The sequence below is a fragment of the Blennius ocellaris genome, assembly GCF_963422515.1.
Source record: "Blennius ocellaris genome assembly, chromosome: 4".
In the NCBI taxonomy this organism is placed as follows: domain Eukaryota; kingdom Metazoa; phylum Chordata; class Actinopteri; order Blenniiformes; family Blenniidae; genus Blennius; species Blennius ocellaris.
This window is the reverse complement of record NC_137653.1, coordinates 18427800-18442750: the sequence shown is the minus strand read 5'-3', so window position 1 is coordinate 18442750 and position 14951 is coordinate 18427800. Positions and strand designations below refer to the sequence as shown.

The following is a 14951-nucleotide window of genomic DNA, read 5'->3' as shown; positions in this document are numbered from 1 at the left end:
GTGAAGCCAAACACCCACGCCACGCGCCCTTACCCACCCTCCATATGTGCTTTATTCTTTTCAAAAAGGGATTTACATGTATATATTTTGAGACAGAATGAAACTGTTTTCTTGAACAAAACACTAAAAGAAATATATTGCCACCAGACTTTGTTTCTTCCGAGACGAATAGCATGACAAATTGTGTTTGTGTGTGAGTGGGTATGTTGGTAGGGCGGGGGGCACCCTCTCCGGACAGTGCCTATTGATCGCCACCCGGCACACATCACCACAACTTTCACAAATTGCTATTGAGAAGTGACCTGTAATGCAATTACTGGCCAATCCGGGGCCTTGGCTGCCATCAATTATTAAACACTGCCTGAGTCGCGGCCCGCTATACAGCCTCAGCTGGTACGTCGTGTCATTATCACATCTGCCGGCCACCGGCTCACCAGCTGCTCCGGCGGGGTCGGGAATAAGATTTCCAAGTGCCACTTCTCACTCTGTCGAACACATCAGATGATATGAGCCAAACGAAGGAATTGAAATTGCTATATTATATATTCCAGTGGCTACAGCGAAGGTGAGGTGGTGAAGGTCACCGAGTAAAATGGGATTTTGTTTTCTCTTTTCACATTACAACTGAGCATGAGAATGGTATTTACAGAAGAGTAAAGCCCCTTTGTGAAAAGTGTGGGGTGAGTTTCTGTTTCATAAGAACTTTTATAACTAGAAAAACAACATTAATATTGCAGCATGACTCACCGCTGGGCCCTCCTTTTGAAAACGTTCACTGTTGTAGTCATGGCCCGTAACAAATCAATGGCTACTTTTTCTACCTGTAACCTAATTCATCTCACTATTTTCTAATCATTCTCCATATATTCCCACTTTGCTATATTGTTAGCGCCTCAGTAAACACTTATACATTCCTATAAAAGCGTCTGCCATCAAGGTTATGATGAAAGAAGACGAAGACAACAGCAATACAGGCATTGAATAATAATCACCTTTTGCTTTGAGTTGAAGCTGTAATTTTTCTTTTAGTTTTTGCCATTTTAAAAGCCCTTGTTCAAACTGCTCTTGTCATTTCTGTTTTCAGCATTTCTGAAATAATGAATTTGTCTTACAGCCCGATATCAAAGAAGCCCCTTTAAATACTACTTCCAAAAAGGCAACATTGCACTCAGAAAGGAGGTTTAAACATTCGTTTTTAATCACTTTGATAACTTCATACAACAATTTATGATTCCATTTCAGAAGAAAACTAAAGTTTATTGCTTAAATAAAGCATCTCATATCAATTCTAATAGAATTACATGTTCTTTAGATGACTATTCTCAGTAACCTTAATTTTCACAACACTGTTCAAACTGCTTTAAAAATTGGAAAGCATTAACGGGAAGAGCGAATATAGAGAAACTCACTGTATAGACGACTTTATTTTGCACAGTAAAAGCAGCAGGAGATCTGTAAAACCTCGGGAAAAAATGAGATCACTGACTGAAGGAACAGTTCTCTGCTGTTTTCAAAGTATCTCGTCTGTCTCACACCGGCAACCAAGGGGGGAACGTCGAGAGTACAGACTAGTCAAGCTGCACTAATGCTCCACAGAAAGGAAAGGTATACAGTCTGAACCGTAATATCCTCCTACGATCAATAAAACTCTACTTTAATAGATAAATTATATTGTAGGTGTGACTGATTTATTGCATTTTATTGTTTCCAGTTATCATTCCTCTGTTCTTCAACATTTAATGTGCATTGTAAATTACCTGAACAGGCTACAATAAAAAAAACATCAGACAGCCCTGCATTTACTGTTGAGGAGAGACACAATGTACTGTACGTGTGTGAGGTCGGTTGAGAGCAGGAAAAGACAAATACGAAAAAGCAGTGTGACATGGTTGAAAAAAAAAATCCCTGAACTGGCAGGAAATTTCAAAGCAGCTGGAGTCAGATGAACTCAGTACAGCAGCAGCAGCAGGAGGGAAAACTGTGACAATGGCAGAATGACTATCACAACCAGCTTATGGAGATACTTAAATCTGTGAACTATACACATGACCGAGGCTGAAGCCAGGCGCGCACTGGTTAGACTGCTATTAAAGCCTCTTTTCTTTCTTCTTCTTCTTTTTTTTTTTTTTTTACCAAAGAGCAGCTCGGGCTGCAGCAGACCATGCTGCTGTCCTCTCCCCACTGACATCCACATCCACTGCTAAGGCAGTTCAGAGCTTTGAGGGTTTATGAAACAACTCCAATCAAGAAAGAATAGCATGGCTGAGCTCCATGGAGAGAAGTTTTCGTAAAATTAGTTCTTACATCAAATGCAATGAACTGGAAATCACTTTATCTGTTTTTATTTTGTTTATTTATTTGCCACTTTCTGGTTGGCGAGTGCAAAGAACAGGCCTAAACTGTCAGTTCTGACATTAACACTTGTAAATGCTCACTGGAGCAGACTGTTGAGCATGAACAGTCAATGGTGTGCTGTGAGGCTGTGCTTTTTCCAATCAATACCAACTCAAGGAAAGGACAAGTTGATTTCAGCCTATGTGACAATGGCTTTAGTCAGCGAGAGATGCTGAAGAAAACAAACCAAAAAAAAAAAAGGAAGCCAATGGCACCTCTGAAATGTCTGAAGTGAGGACATGCTTTTAGTACGAATATGAAAACATTTGAATCACCCAATAATGGCACTTAGCCGAGGTGTTTTGAATTGCACAGACAGTTCAATCCATTCCTTTAGAGAGCATATCGCTCTTACTGAAACGGCTGGAGGATGAGCGCTCTTTTAGCCTCGTCCGCCATTTCACCATTTGCAGTCTTTTTTTATATAAAAGGTCGGGGAATTAGTGGATTAGTGGAGTAGATTTGAAAAGATAATAATGATTAATACAGTAACGGACCTGTTTGAACACATGCTATAGTGATGAGTGGCAATGGGTCATTTTGCTCAGATTTGATTTTGCTATGGGGAGTCCTGGCCTATACCCAAACGCTCTCTCTCTGCCTCTTTTATAATGAGATTAACATCAAAAACTGGGTAAGCACTATGACACTGCACACACTGCAGTATGACTTGGTAGTAAAAAGGTGTGTAATTTCACATATGGATCATCAATCTATTGACCCAGCGGGTAGCATGCACCACTTCTGAAATTAGTTGGCTTATTGGACTATAGTGAACTACTGCCTCGAGACAGATGAATTTTTCTCATTTGTACAATCTGCTCAAACTCCACTTGGCAATGGGAGGTTGTAACATCAGGCCTAGAGCCCAATGATAATGGGAGCATTCAGAGTTTATATGACAAAAGATGGTGTGTCGCCTTGTAATGATCTCTGGTACAATTACAGCACCATTCATGCTTCACTCCTTCAAGGGGTTTAACCAAATCAGTCCTATCTCGCCAAAAGTATACGGATGTCCACACAATATGACCATATGAGATTGTTGAAAATCCAATTAGTATCATTGTGCCATAAAATGAACTTTTTTTTTTTTCAAATTCTGTATTTCTGCCATGTTTCAAATTTTAGTACTTCTTTTATCTTTTAAACTATCTGCTTGTCTCATGTATTTCACTTTATTTCCAGTTGGTCTTATTTTTTCAAACCTGAATTTTTATGTATCTTTCTGCCCAAAAGTTATTATTATTATTATTTTTATTATTATTATTATTATTATTGTTGTTGTTGTTGTTGTTGTCTTTCACCTGTACTTGATAGAGTACAATGGGAACCTATAACTATGTTGTTCAGATTCCTTTGTCTCAAAGTTTAAAGTAATATCTTCGTTTCTCGCCTGTTGGAACATCGGGTTAAATCTTGACCGTGAATGGAGGGGAGCTGGGTTCAAATAGGGTTGTAGCAGGAAAAAACAGTATTCTTCTTTTACAGGCTTATTGCCGTTGTATTCACACTCTAGTGAACTATTTGTTCAGCATATGAATCCAGACAGCAAAGATCAAATGCTTGGGTTGATCATATGACTGCTAAAACAAGTGTGATTCTATGTGGCGAGGAAGTGTTGCTTTTTACTGCTCTCAGCTTTATGCGACTGGTCAGTGTTGTAGTGTAGGCTAAGAAGTAGCATAAACCTTTTTTTTTATCAAGAACTTGATTTTTTTAATTCATAGTAGCACCTGGATGAAGCAAAGTTGTCAGCTGAGTTTGTCACTATATTACGACTTTGTATTTAATCCCTGGTATCATTTATTCAGTTCGTAGACTCTCGTCGAGTTCATTTACGATCCAAGAGATTTTGAAGCATGTTTGTATTTCCACCTTCTACTTTTTCTTCTTTTGTGGTGTTGTTCACAAGCTTCAGTAAATATTTGCATTGGTTGTTAATACCCGATTTCTGTGTCAAGCGTTTGGTTTGACTTTGAATCGAATCAATTAAAAACTGTTGTTCTTTCTATGTTGCACATTATATTAGGTTACAAGTCATTCCCATGACATGGCATCTTAGGAAGCTGGAACATCAAGTGTTCAAAGCTATTCCACTGTCACAGTTGAAGTTGAGGTGTGAGATTCATTGATTATAAAAGTGCATGAAGTGAAAGTTGACTTCTAGGTTTGACCAGTTACACGAGTTGGCTTTAGTTCATTCTGATATTGGGAAGATGTGAAAGAAGAGTTTTTCGATGCCGTTCGTTCACCCGAGCAGCCCTTTGGCTGGATGGGATTACACAGCCCTGACAGCTGAAGCCCATATGGACTGGGCACCGAGTAGTTCAGGACACAAATCAATCAAGTAATCAATCAAACCAAAACCATGGGCATTAATCTGCTGCTCTGTCGGCCTCCACTCTTCTAAGCTGGCTTTCCACATAGTTTGGAAACAGACTGCGGGAATCTGCTCCTATTGAGCTATAAAAAACACGAGTGAAGGAGGCCTCCAATGTTGGACAACAAGACCGGGCCGACCGTCACCGTTTCAGTTCACTGCAAAGGTTGATGGGGTTAAAGTCAATGATTTTTGCAGAACAGTCACTTTCTCATCCCACAAACTAAGAAAAAAACACTTTTTCTGTACAGCCATAACATCTAATTGTACATAATTCTTGCTGTAACATTGAAATGCCCCTTATGTTTTGACAATAGGTCTAATCTACAGCACATGTCCGACAAGGAAAACCCGACATGGAAAGTACATAAAACTATAGGAATGGGGCCATCCATTGTTTGCAATACAGCAAAGCTTAAGCCCTCCTCAGGTTGTTAGAAACGGAAAAAAACGTAGAAAATTAATGAACTGTGATGGGTTTATCAACAAACAGTGGAATCTGTGTTTAACTCTGAATTTATTACAAACACTATTTCCAGAAAGCCTCTCTGCCTTTCTACTGTCTGTTGGGGAGACTCATTAGAATTTTTATTGGAGGCTTATGACCTGCCAGATTCAGACTGCATACTGCCTCACTTAAAAGCTTTACTCCGGTTTGGACACTGGGTAGTGTTTATTCTTTTGCTTCCAAGAGTGCTGCCAGCGCATTCTGCTCTTTCCTTTTATTGTTGGTCATGTAAGACTGAAATAAGTTGCTCATTAAGTCTATGAGTTTACAGAAATCTGTGTGTCTTTGTGAAGCGCGTATGCTTATTGATTTTGTGTGAGTAGTTTTAGCTAAAACTTGCTGGTGCATCGCTCCAGCATTCTGTCAAAGACTGTGTATTCATTAAGTGGAGCAACGTTATGTGGCAAGAGGTTTTCTTTTGGATAAGGGTGATTAGGATAGTTGATGAGGTGATGGCTCGGGGAGAGGGAGGGGACGCTTTAGCTTCAGGGTTTCTGGCATCACTCATGTCGACGTGCAGCCTCCTGCACATTGCACCACCAATTTAAATCTACAAGAGGGAGTGAACTACTGTACTTGTGCACGCTGAGAGGAAACAAATCATAACTGAGCACTGCCAAACACCTCCCCACCTCCCTCTTCCCTTCTTCATCCAAACACCTCTTCACCCACTTCACCTGGGGAGCCTGGCAGGTATCGACCAGTGAGGGCGACTTATTGAGAAAAAGCTGCCATGAAAGTGGGTCGCAGGAGCCAATCAATGCCATGGATTTCTTGCCCTGGCATTATCTCAACCAAGGGGGGGGGGGGGGGGCTGGGGGGGCTGGGGCTGGGGCTGGGGCGGGGCGAAAAAGAAACAGACACAAATCAGTCGGTGTGGAGGCAACTCGACTATACCTCTCCTCCCACTCCCTCCATCCACCCGCTCTTTCCAATCTGCCTTCATCCACCCTTTCCCTGTTCTCCTCCCTCCTGCTATTCATTTACTTGCCTGTCTTTTCTGTTGTTTGTTTGCCCCTGGGCTAAAAACTCTGTGCTTGTGTGTGTGTGTGTGTGTGTGTGTGTGTGTGTGTGTGTGTGTGTGTGTAAAGAAAGCGTTCTGAAATGACGCATTGATTCACAGTGTTCTATATTTTCTCATCTGGCTCACTATTACAGTGAGAGTCAATCGACGCCGTATTTCTCTGCCTCCCTGGCTCCCTCTCTCTTTTACTCTCTCCCTCTTTCTTTTTGCATGTGTCTCTCTCTTTCTATGAGTATCAGAGTATCATGTTGTTGAATGGAAGTGTTTACGAAGAGTGTTGTATTGCAGTTACAAGAGACGGGCTTGGAGTGTGGGTGCCTGTACTGTGAGCATCAGCGTTGTGTTTTGTTGCCGTTTGTGTGTGTTTGTATGCATTGTTTCTCAACGTGGAACACGGTGCAGAGTCTTCAGGAATGCATGCTCCTTTTATGCACCGTGTGGGGGTACATGGCGATGCTTTGGCCTGTACTTTACACCTGACAGCAGGTTTGAGGGGATGCCAGATCTATTTTTTATTTTTATTTTTATTTCATCTTTTTTATTATTTTAACACATGTTAGTATTTATAAGTGTGCGGGAGGACTTGCTGGTAGGTATTTGCACCTTGCGGTCTGTGCACACGCTGCACAAGCGGTAGCTCTGCAACTCAACCCGATGACCCACACGTAAACACAGCCACACGTACATGTGCACACACAAAAACACATCCTCCCACTCTTGAGGACTTTTGCCAAAATCAATAAAAGAGCTTTTTAATGCCTCTTGCTGTAGTAAGAGTCTGAAACTGGAGCACAGGATTACAACTGTGGCAGTCAGAGCCCAGCTTTTGGGACGCGCCCCATTTTAGGCTGGTCTCACATCCCCACACCTCCAAGAGACACAAGCCAAAATGGAAAAACAAATACTACACTTTGACTTGAGTGCTTTGTAATAGTGTGCTCATAATAAGAAAACAATTGGTATTGAATGGATGTGCTATTTGTTTCACCAGCTATAATTGCTTATATAATTTGTATAAATAATATAGGTCAATGGAAGAAATGTGAAAAATTGTATGAATTTGTTTCAACTCTCAACCTTTAAATAAAAAAGATAAATCCATTTTTTATTTCAAACGCTTTCCTTTCCTTTCATATCATTATCAATATGCTGTTCATGCTGTTGGTCACACGAGACAACCGTGTATGTTAAACATGCAAACATCATTCCTGGACTATATTAATATAGATTACAATATCTTCTGATTGGATTTATGAATAAAAATGTTGCAGAAAGACAGGGTTTGATTGGCTGGATAGGTCAAACATAGGACTTCATATCGGGAGATTCATATCATATCCTGCGAGAAATCAAAAGTGGGCACTGAGACCAGAATCCAAACCATGACCTTTTCTAAGTATCTGAGTCTGTTCCTTCTGATATGTTCCATTCATGTTTATAATAGAGGTTGTATTGAGGTTGGTTATTGGTCATCTCCAGTGATATGAAAGTGTTTATTCTGCAGAGCTGGCCTACAGTACATAGTTCTGATTTCATTAAAATGATTCACGTTAAAATATGGGTATTTACACACTATGTAGTTTTTACATGAACAAACAACATAAAAAATACAACTAAATGTTTTCCAAAGTAAACTTTTTAAAAAACTTTATAGAGAATATTAGATTCCATGAGTATTACAGGAAAACCCCGAGGTGCGTATTATCATTTTTCATAACTGAGGTGTCAAACCCAGATAAACTACTTTTTCATTGTATTTTGCAAAATAATCATGAAAAAAATTATTATTATTTTTTTTTTTAGAAAAACACCTCACAATATCTAATTTAACCTAATTCTCTTAAGTGAAATCAGAAGTAATATAAAAAGGTTTCAATGTCCATTGTTTTCGTTGAGACTTTTGCTCACGGAATAAAAACAGCCATTCCGTGTTTAACATGCCTCATCCCCTCTTGGTTGTTTGTTGTCCCTGTGAGCCTGCTGCCTACTTAACTCTCTATTCACTACATTGGTTTGCCATTCAAATATACCTTTGGAATGTTTTGAATGTCCCCAAACAATGCAGCAACACTGTTTCCTGTGCCCGTTGTCAGCCGAGTTGATTTAATTATGTTAGCAGAAACATATTCCCCATCAGCATAATTCTGTGTACCTGTAGTTTGTTGCACTAGAATGGAATGAGGAATGTGAAAACAATTTGTCATCTATCACCAGCCGTTCAATGTCAGTGTCACTTTAACATCAGTATTTTTGCTTGTCACTTGTTTACCAAACAGCTCTCCCGAAACTCGCGTGCGCGCACAAACCCACACACATACACACATACACACATTCACACATTCACACAAGGCAGCCCTTAGTACTTTGTCTGAGCTACACCAACAGCCTACAGCCCTGCTTACAGGGCATTTCCACTAGGAAGCCAAATCCCCTCTTCTCTTGGCTCACCTAGCAGTGGAAAAAAAAAAGGGGCTTGGGGGGGGGGGGGGGGGCAGAAAACTTTTTAAATGCGAGGGTTTGGGACCAACTTTGACGATAAAAAGCGCATCAGGACACACAGTGAAGGGGAAAGAGGCTTTACCGGGGGGAAAAAGGGATTTCATTTGCAATGTTTTGGTTGTGTTGGCCTGTGAGTGAGGGATTGATAGAGGATGGAAGGCAGAGAGAAAAAGGCAGATGAAAAAAAAATCAGGAGCGAAGGAAAGAAGGTGTAGTCGAGCACCATAAAATGTCCCACTGCCTTTCCCAGGGCCAAGTCCTCGCTCTGATTCTAATTAACTCATTTATTCTGTTTTGCTGGTTTTACCTCCACCAGCAACAAAAGACAGTCTCCTTGCCTGCTTCTCTCGAATCTCTACTTCAGGGTTTGTTGAGCATCTAGGTCTGTCCTATGGCATTGCCTTTGTTTACTTAACGCTAACCATCGATCAAATGCAAGCCTGTCCTTCACTGGATGAGAAAATAGTAATTAGCGTTTCCCTGTAAAATAGTTTTGATTGGAAGTGTCTGATATTTGCAGTCAATGCCTTACTATGTGGCTCTTGAAGCTGAATACAGTCACTTTACACTTTTAAGATTTGAAAGGCAGAATCCTTGAAAATGTTTTTGTGCCTATACAGTACATTTTGGTCTGTGTCAAACAATAGCAACAAAGGCAGAAACATCAATCGGCCGCACACTTCCTGTGAGCACAAAATCGCATTCTGGTTTTGGCCAAATATTTAATCTCTCTCTCTCTCTCTCTCTCTCTCTCTCTCTCTCTCTCTCTCTCTCTCTCTCTCTCTCTGAATAATATGCCACTGGGAAGTGAAAGAGAAAAAAAACTGAGTGCACGGATCCCCACTCCTCCGCTCTTCTCGACTGCACGTCTGTGATGTCATAATCACTCACATCAAAGGCTGTGCGCTCAACACGGCGACTGTCAGCTTCCCTGGAGGCGTCATTAAAAACGAACAGAGCAAACCGAGCCAGGCCTGACAGAAACACATCAAAACTTCCCAACACACACACAGGCACACACGCACACGTGCAGACCTGTATGCACATACACATCCAGGTGCAGGTATGCACACGCACGCACGCACGCATGCACGCACACACACACACACACACACACACACACAAATATGTAATTGTACAATCATGTGTACGCAAAAAAAAAAAAAATGCTCACATTGCACATAATTCCTCAGGCTCACGTTTACAAACGATTGAATATCTGCCACCTCTCTGTGACAACGTCAAAACACCCCTCTTCTATCATGCTTGAGTGGGAGCAGACCATTGAAATGAGTGCTCGCTGCTTCCAGCTGCACTGTAACATGTGAGTGGTAGCATCCACTGCATGTGAACATCTGTCGTGAAGATGTGTTGTCGTGATACACATTCATGACGCGCGCTTGTGGTGTCGCGAGTCCAGGGCGAAATGCAGAGCGTGCACATAAATGTAAAAAAGAGCCTACATCCATCCGCCCACCCGCTTCTCATCCCTCTCTGTCTATCTTGTCTCGCGCACACTTGCCCACACACATGCACAGACACACACTCATTTACACAAACTGGAGGAAGGACTATAAATAGTAAGCCTATGATGTGACGCGGTGTGGTTTCTCCCTATGGGTTTTGTGTATGTGTGACTGTCAAAGTGAAGAGACAGGGAAGCATGGTGGGAGGTGGGGGTGGGAAGAAAAAGAGGAGGGATCTTTAAGGGGGAAAAAAAGGGCTGTGCTAATGTCACTGATAAACTGCATATGACAGGCACAGCGAAGATGGAGGATCCCCTTTGATTTGAAATTTAATATAAATCTTTATAGGTTAAAACAAACATCTGTGCATGCGTGTGTGTGTGTGTGTGTGTGTGTGTGTGTGTGTGTGTGTGTGTGTGTGTGTGTGTGTGTGTGTGTGTGTGTGTGTGTGTGTGTGTGTGTGTGTGCGTGCGTGTGTGTGTGTGTGTGTGTGTGCGTGCTTGCACGTGTGAATCCAGGATGCGTTTATGTAAGATTTTGCTTCTGGGTCGACATGGCATTCCTTGTGTATGACTTACTCCTGGCAGGGTCTTCTGCTCGTGCAACGCATTCTGGGCTTTCAGGGCTGACTCTCTGGCACAGTAGGTGAGGAAGGCACAGCCTGAAATACAGTGAGAGAAGGAGACAGAAAAAGACATAATTATGTTCTGTTGACTTGGGACACAGACCGAGAGACAGCTTTGGGAGGGGGCTGCTGCAATCACCAGCAAACAGCCAAAAACTGCAGACACACAGGCATGTCTTCATGACTATGGGGGACCTCACAATGACTCACATTCATTTACAGGACACTTCAACCATAACATTCACTTCTGCTTGCCCATCGTTGTCTTTCACTTTAAACTTGTCCTGACCTTGGATGTAAACATTTAATTTTATGTTGAGTTGCGTTTTCTTCTCATGAAGCCGACCCATCCTCATAATGTGAATATGGAAACACCGTGAGGTCCCCACAACATCAGTAATACCTGGACCACACAAGCATACACACAGAGGAACACACAGAGTAAGCCTGCAGCCATAGCTCTGAAACTCTGTCTACACGGCCGCACTGGGAATTTGCCCGTGTTTGTGTGCACGCCAGCGCGTGTTTGTGCACAATGAACAGCATTTCAGTGCCTGAACAAACGGAACATTTCTGTGTACACAAACGCGATCCACACGCGTGCCGAGGAGCAATAAGCGGGACCAGAAATTGTGGCGACATGTGACGATTTGTGCATTCTGTTGCACGAGAGCCACTGTGCCCACATCAACACATCAAATCTGACTGAGCTTTCTCCCTGGCAGTCTCAAATAGCAGTTATCCATTCGTCCATCGCACTCTTCTGGCTGCTATGACAGGGATAGACAGCATGACAGCTCTCTCTCTCTCTCTCTCTCTCTCTCTCTCCCTCCTTCTTTTTCAGCCACCTCCCCCTCCCCTTCCTCCACCCTTAATTTCTCCATCTCCGTGCTCCATATGTTCCAAGACTACCCAGAATCCTCGGTTTTGTTAGCACCTGGGCTGACATGTGGGGGTGGAATGAAGATGGAGACACGGGAGGCGAGGAGGAGGAAGAAGAAGCCGTGGGGAACATGTAAGCCGCTCCCTCGCCACCCCCTGCTGACAGTGAGGAACACACCACTGTCAGAGAGCTGACAAACTGTCAATCTGCAGATCAAGGCTAATGATTTATGTGTTTGACAGTTTAATAAAACACTCACAAAGACAATCGCACAATAGGCTACCATGACGCAACACAATCAGAGCTCGTACTGTACATGGAGGTGGTTCGCTTCGGAACAACTCACGTGAAAATATGAATATAAACTCATTTAAAATAAATTCAATGAAAATGATAATATCAAAATCCACAAGGGGCAATTAGTCTTTGGGCTTGCACAACGATAACAAGATGAACAGACTTTAAACAATAAAGTTCATTTAACAAACAAACAAAGAGGAAGGAACAAACAATACAAGGGGGAGAAATTAAAGGCACGGGTCGACATCTCTTTTTAATTTGGTGAACTACCGACATCTTTGTGAAACAGTCTCCTGCTGCCATGAACACAGACGCAGAAAATACCCACAGTCTGCTATGGGACCACCAGCAGCTGAACATAAGACCAGTGGTTGTGTAGGTGTGGCTTCCTAATTGGGGAGTGTCAGGGAGATGCTTTTTCTTTACATCATTTCCTTTTAGTTTTTGCAATATAATAAGTCATAAGAAAGAAATGAATGGGGAAAATCGTATGTAAGTGTGTAAGTGGTACAACTATATACTATTCATGACACAATGCATGTGCTGATTCAAGCTTTTTAAGTGGGTGGCTCATCTTCCACACATCCTTGCATTAGACTATTCTCTCCCCAAAACGCCCCTTTATATAGTCATGCAATGCTCATTTGTGGTTTCCTGTGCTCTCTTTGAGTTCTCGGGGCTATTTATCGTTGAGGACAGCATCGTCGCTGTACGTAGAACCAGCATGCCTCCCATCCTCTCTGCTCCGTGTCTTTAACCCCAGGTCGTCCTGATGGTGGGACACAGGGGAGCTTTGCCTGTTGGTGTTTTTAATTAACAGGCCTCTCTCTCATTAGGCGAAGTGGGAGCTGGCCGCTGACAGCTTGGCTACCTCCTCGTCCTCTCCGGGCCTGTCGTGTTAACACTACATGCCTGCGCCTTCCCATAGGAAAGACACGCGAGCCTCTGATTCATACGCCTGATGCTCGCTCATGTGTTTACAGCGCAGGCACTCACAGCAATTACAATATTCAACATTAGAGGAAGCATTCAAATGCTGTATTTCAGGGAAGAGAGGCATAACACAATATGGAAATGCTCCATGACAAAAACATTAAAAAATCACTCTCAATTCAACGAAACAGGATTTTTTTTTTTTGGGGGGTGGGGGGGGGGGGGGGGGGGGTATGATTGTAATTAGTGAGGTTTGAATGTGTCTGTAGCATTTTCATCCTGTAATCTCAAATTAAACTTTTGCTAAACAACAAGCTAGTTGTTCATCTACATATGGTTTCGATGTATTTTATTTTCATTGATTTACAATGGTTACCTTATAATGTGCAGATGAACAAACAGAATGATAAAATGTTATAGATACAACACTTTATAAGGTTAGTGAAATGCTATAATTTTGCTTGTAAACTGCGGTTGTGCATTTCGGGAACACAGATTCACCTTTGTAATTGGTGTTATTGGCATGATGGAATAATGACGAGACGGCACAATGGAGCCACACATACTGAAAGGTTACATATTATATAGGCTGGCGAACTGTAAAAAAAATAGTTTATTTTTCTTCAAATATCATTTTTAAAATCCTCACTGATCCAAAGTGTTGTCATGGACATTATAGCATCTGTAAATCACCCTCTGGATTTATAATGCCTCTAATAGGTGCAGTCATAGCTGATGATGGATTGATGGATAAGAGAATAGCTAAGGAAAAGACAGGTGTGTAGAGTCAAGAGTTGAAGTAATGGATTATAATCACTCTCACAATTACTGTAATTTAGTAGTCATTTGTATTTTGCTTTGCTTACTTTTATGATGAGAAGTTTCTAATACGCACTTCCACAATTTGAATTAATAGTTCAACAAGTTTGATAAAGTGGTCCACAGTGGACGATACTTTTTTTTTGGTTGCCAATACATTCATTATGTTGAAGAAAAATAACTTATTTTGTTCACAAAACAAATGAGTGCAGTAGTGTATTATAGTTATTGTTTTCCTGACAAATGTTCAGCAAATGTAGATATTTCATACAGGTAAAATTTAGAAGATAACTTTGCACATGATTTAACAGTAATAATTTAAACAACATAACAATAATTACACTTGATCAAAACTCATGTTTTGTTAGGTTTCGCAAATTCATGTTTTCAAACATGAATGGATGAAGCAAAGATGCACACACACACACACACACACGCACACGCACACGCACACACACACACACGCACACACACACGCACGCACGCACGCACGCACGCACGCACGCACGCACGCACGCACGCACGCACGCACACGCACACACACACACACACACACACACACACACGAAAAGGTGACAGTCAACAAACGTTCAATTTATCATCATTGTCACTAGTCAGATGCTGGCAGTGGCTCTAGTATCTGACTAAGACCCATACTGGCCCAGGAGAGAGAGATAAGCTGTTTGTTTCTGCTGTCAATGCTGCCAATTTGGTTTCCTATCACTTCAAATTCAAATCAACAGCAGCACTGAGGGGATCTGAGAAAATGTGCGTATGAGATGAGATGAGAGAGAGACAGAGAGAGAGAGAGAGAGAGAGAGAGAGAGAGAGAGATAGCATAAAGACAGAGGGGGAGGAGAACAGCAGTGAGGAAAAGCAGAACAGCAAGGGATGCTCGCAAAGAGCGAACGAGAGGGAGAGAAAGTAGATAAGATCACCTAGCTTCTGTGAACACCATCCCCCTGTGTCCTACACTCGCTTCTTATCTCAACTGCTGCAGACACCCTAAAGGGACACACACCCACTGAGAGAGAGGAATAGAAAAAGAGTGAGAGACAGGGTGAGACAGAGAGTGAGTGAGGGAGGAAAAATGTGGAGAAGGAAATGAGGGAACATG

At 41.9% G+C, this 14951-nt stretch overlaps 1 protein-coding gene across 1 annotated transcript in view; it reads right to left on the bottom strand.

The window, feature by feature from the left end:
* The window catches only part of celf4 (CUGBP, Elav-like family member 4), a gene marked incomplete at both ends in the record, with an annotated part of 90849 nt that overhangs the window by 56809 nt on the left and 19089 nt on the right, over window positions 1-14951 (bottom strand). Inside the window, one exon of the mRNA XM_080495595.1 lies at window positions 10853-10935. Coding sequence (XP_080351721.1) covers window positions 10853-10935 — 83 coding nt within the window. The remainder of the gene's footprint in view (window positions 1-10852; window positions 10936-14951) is intronic.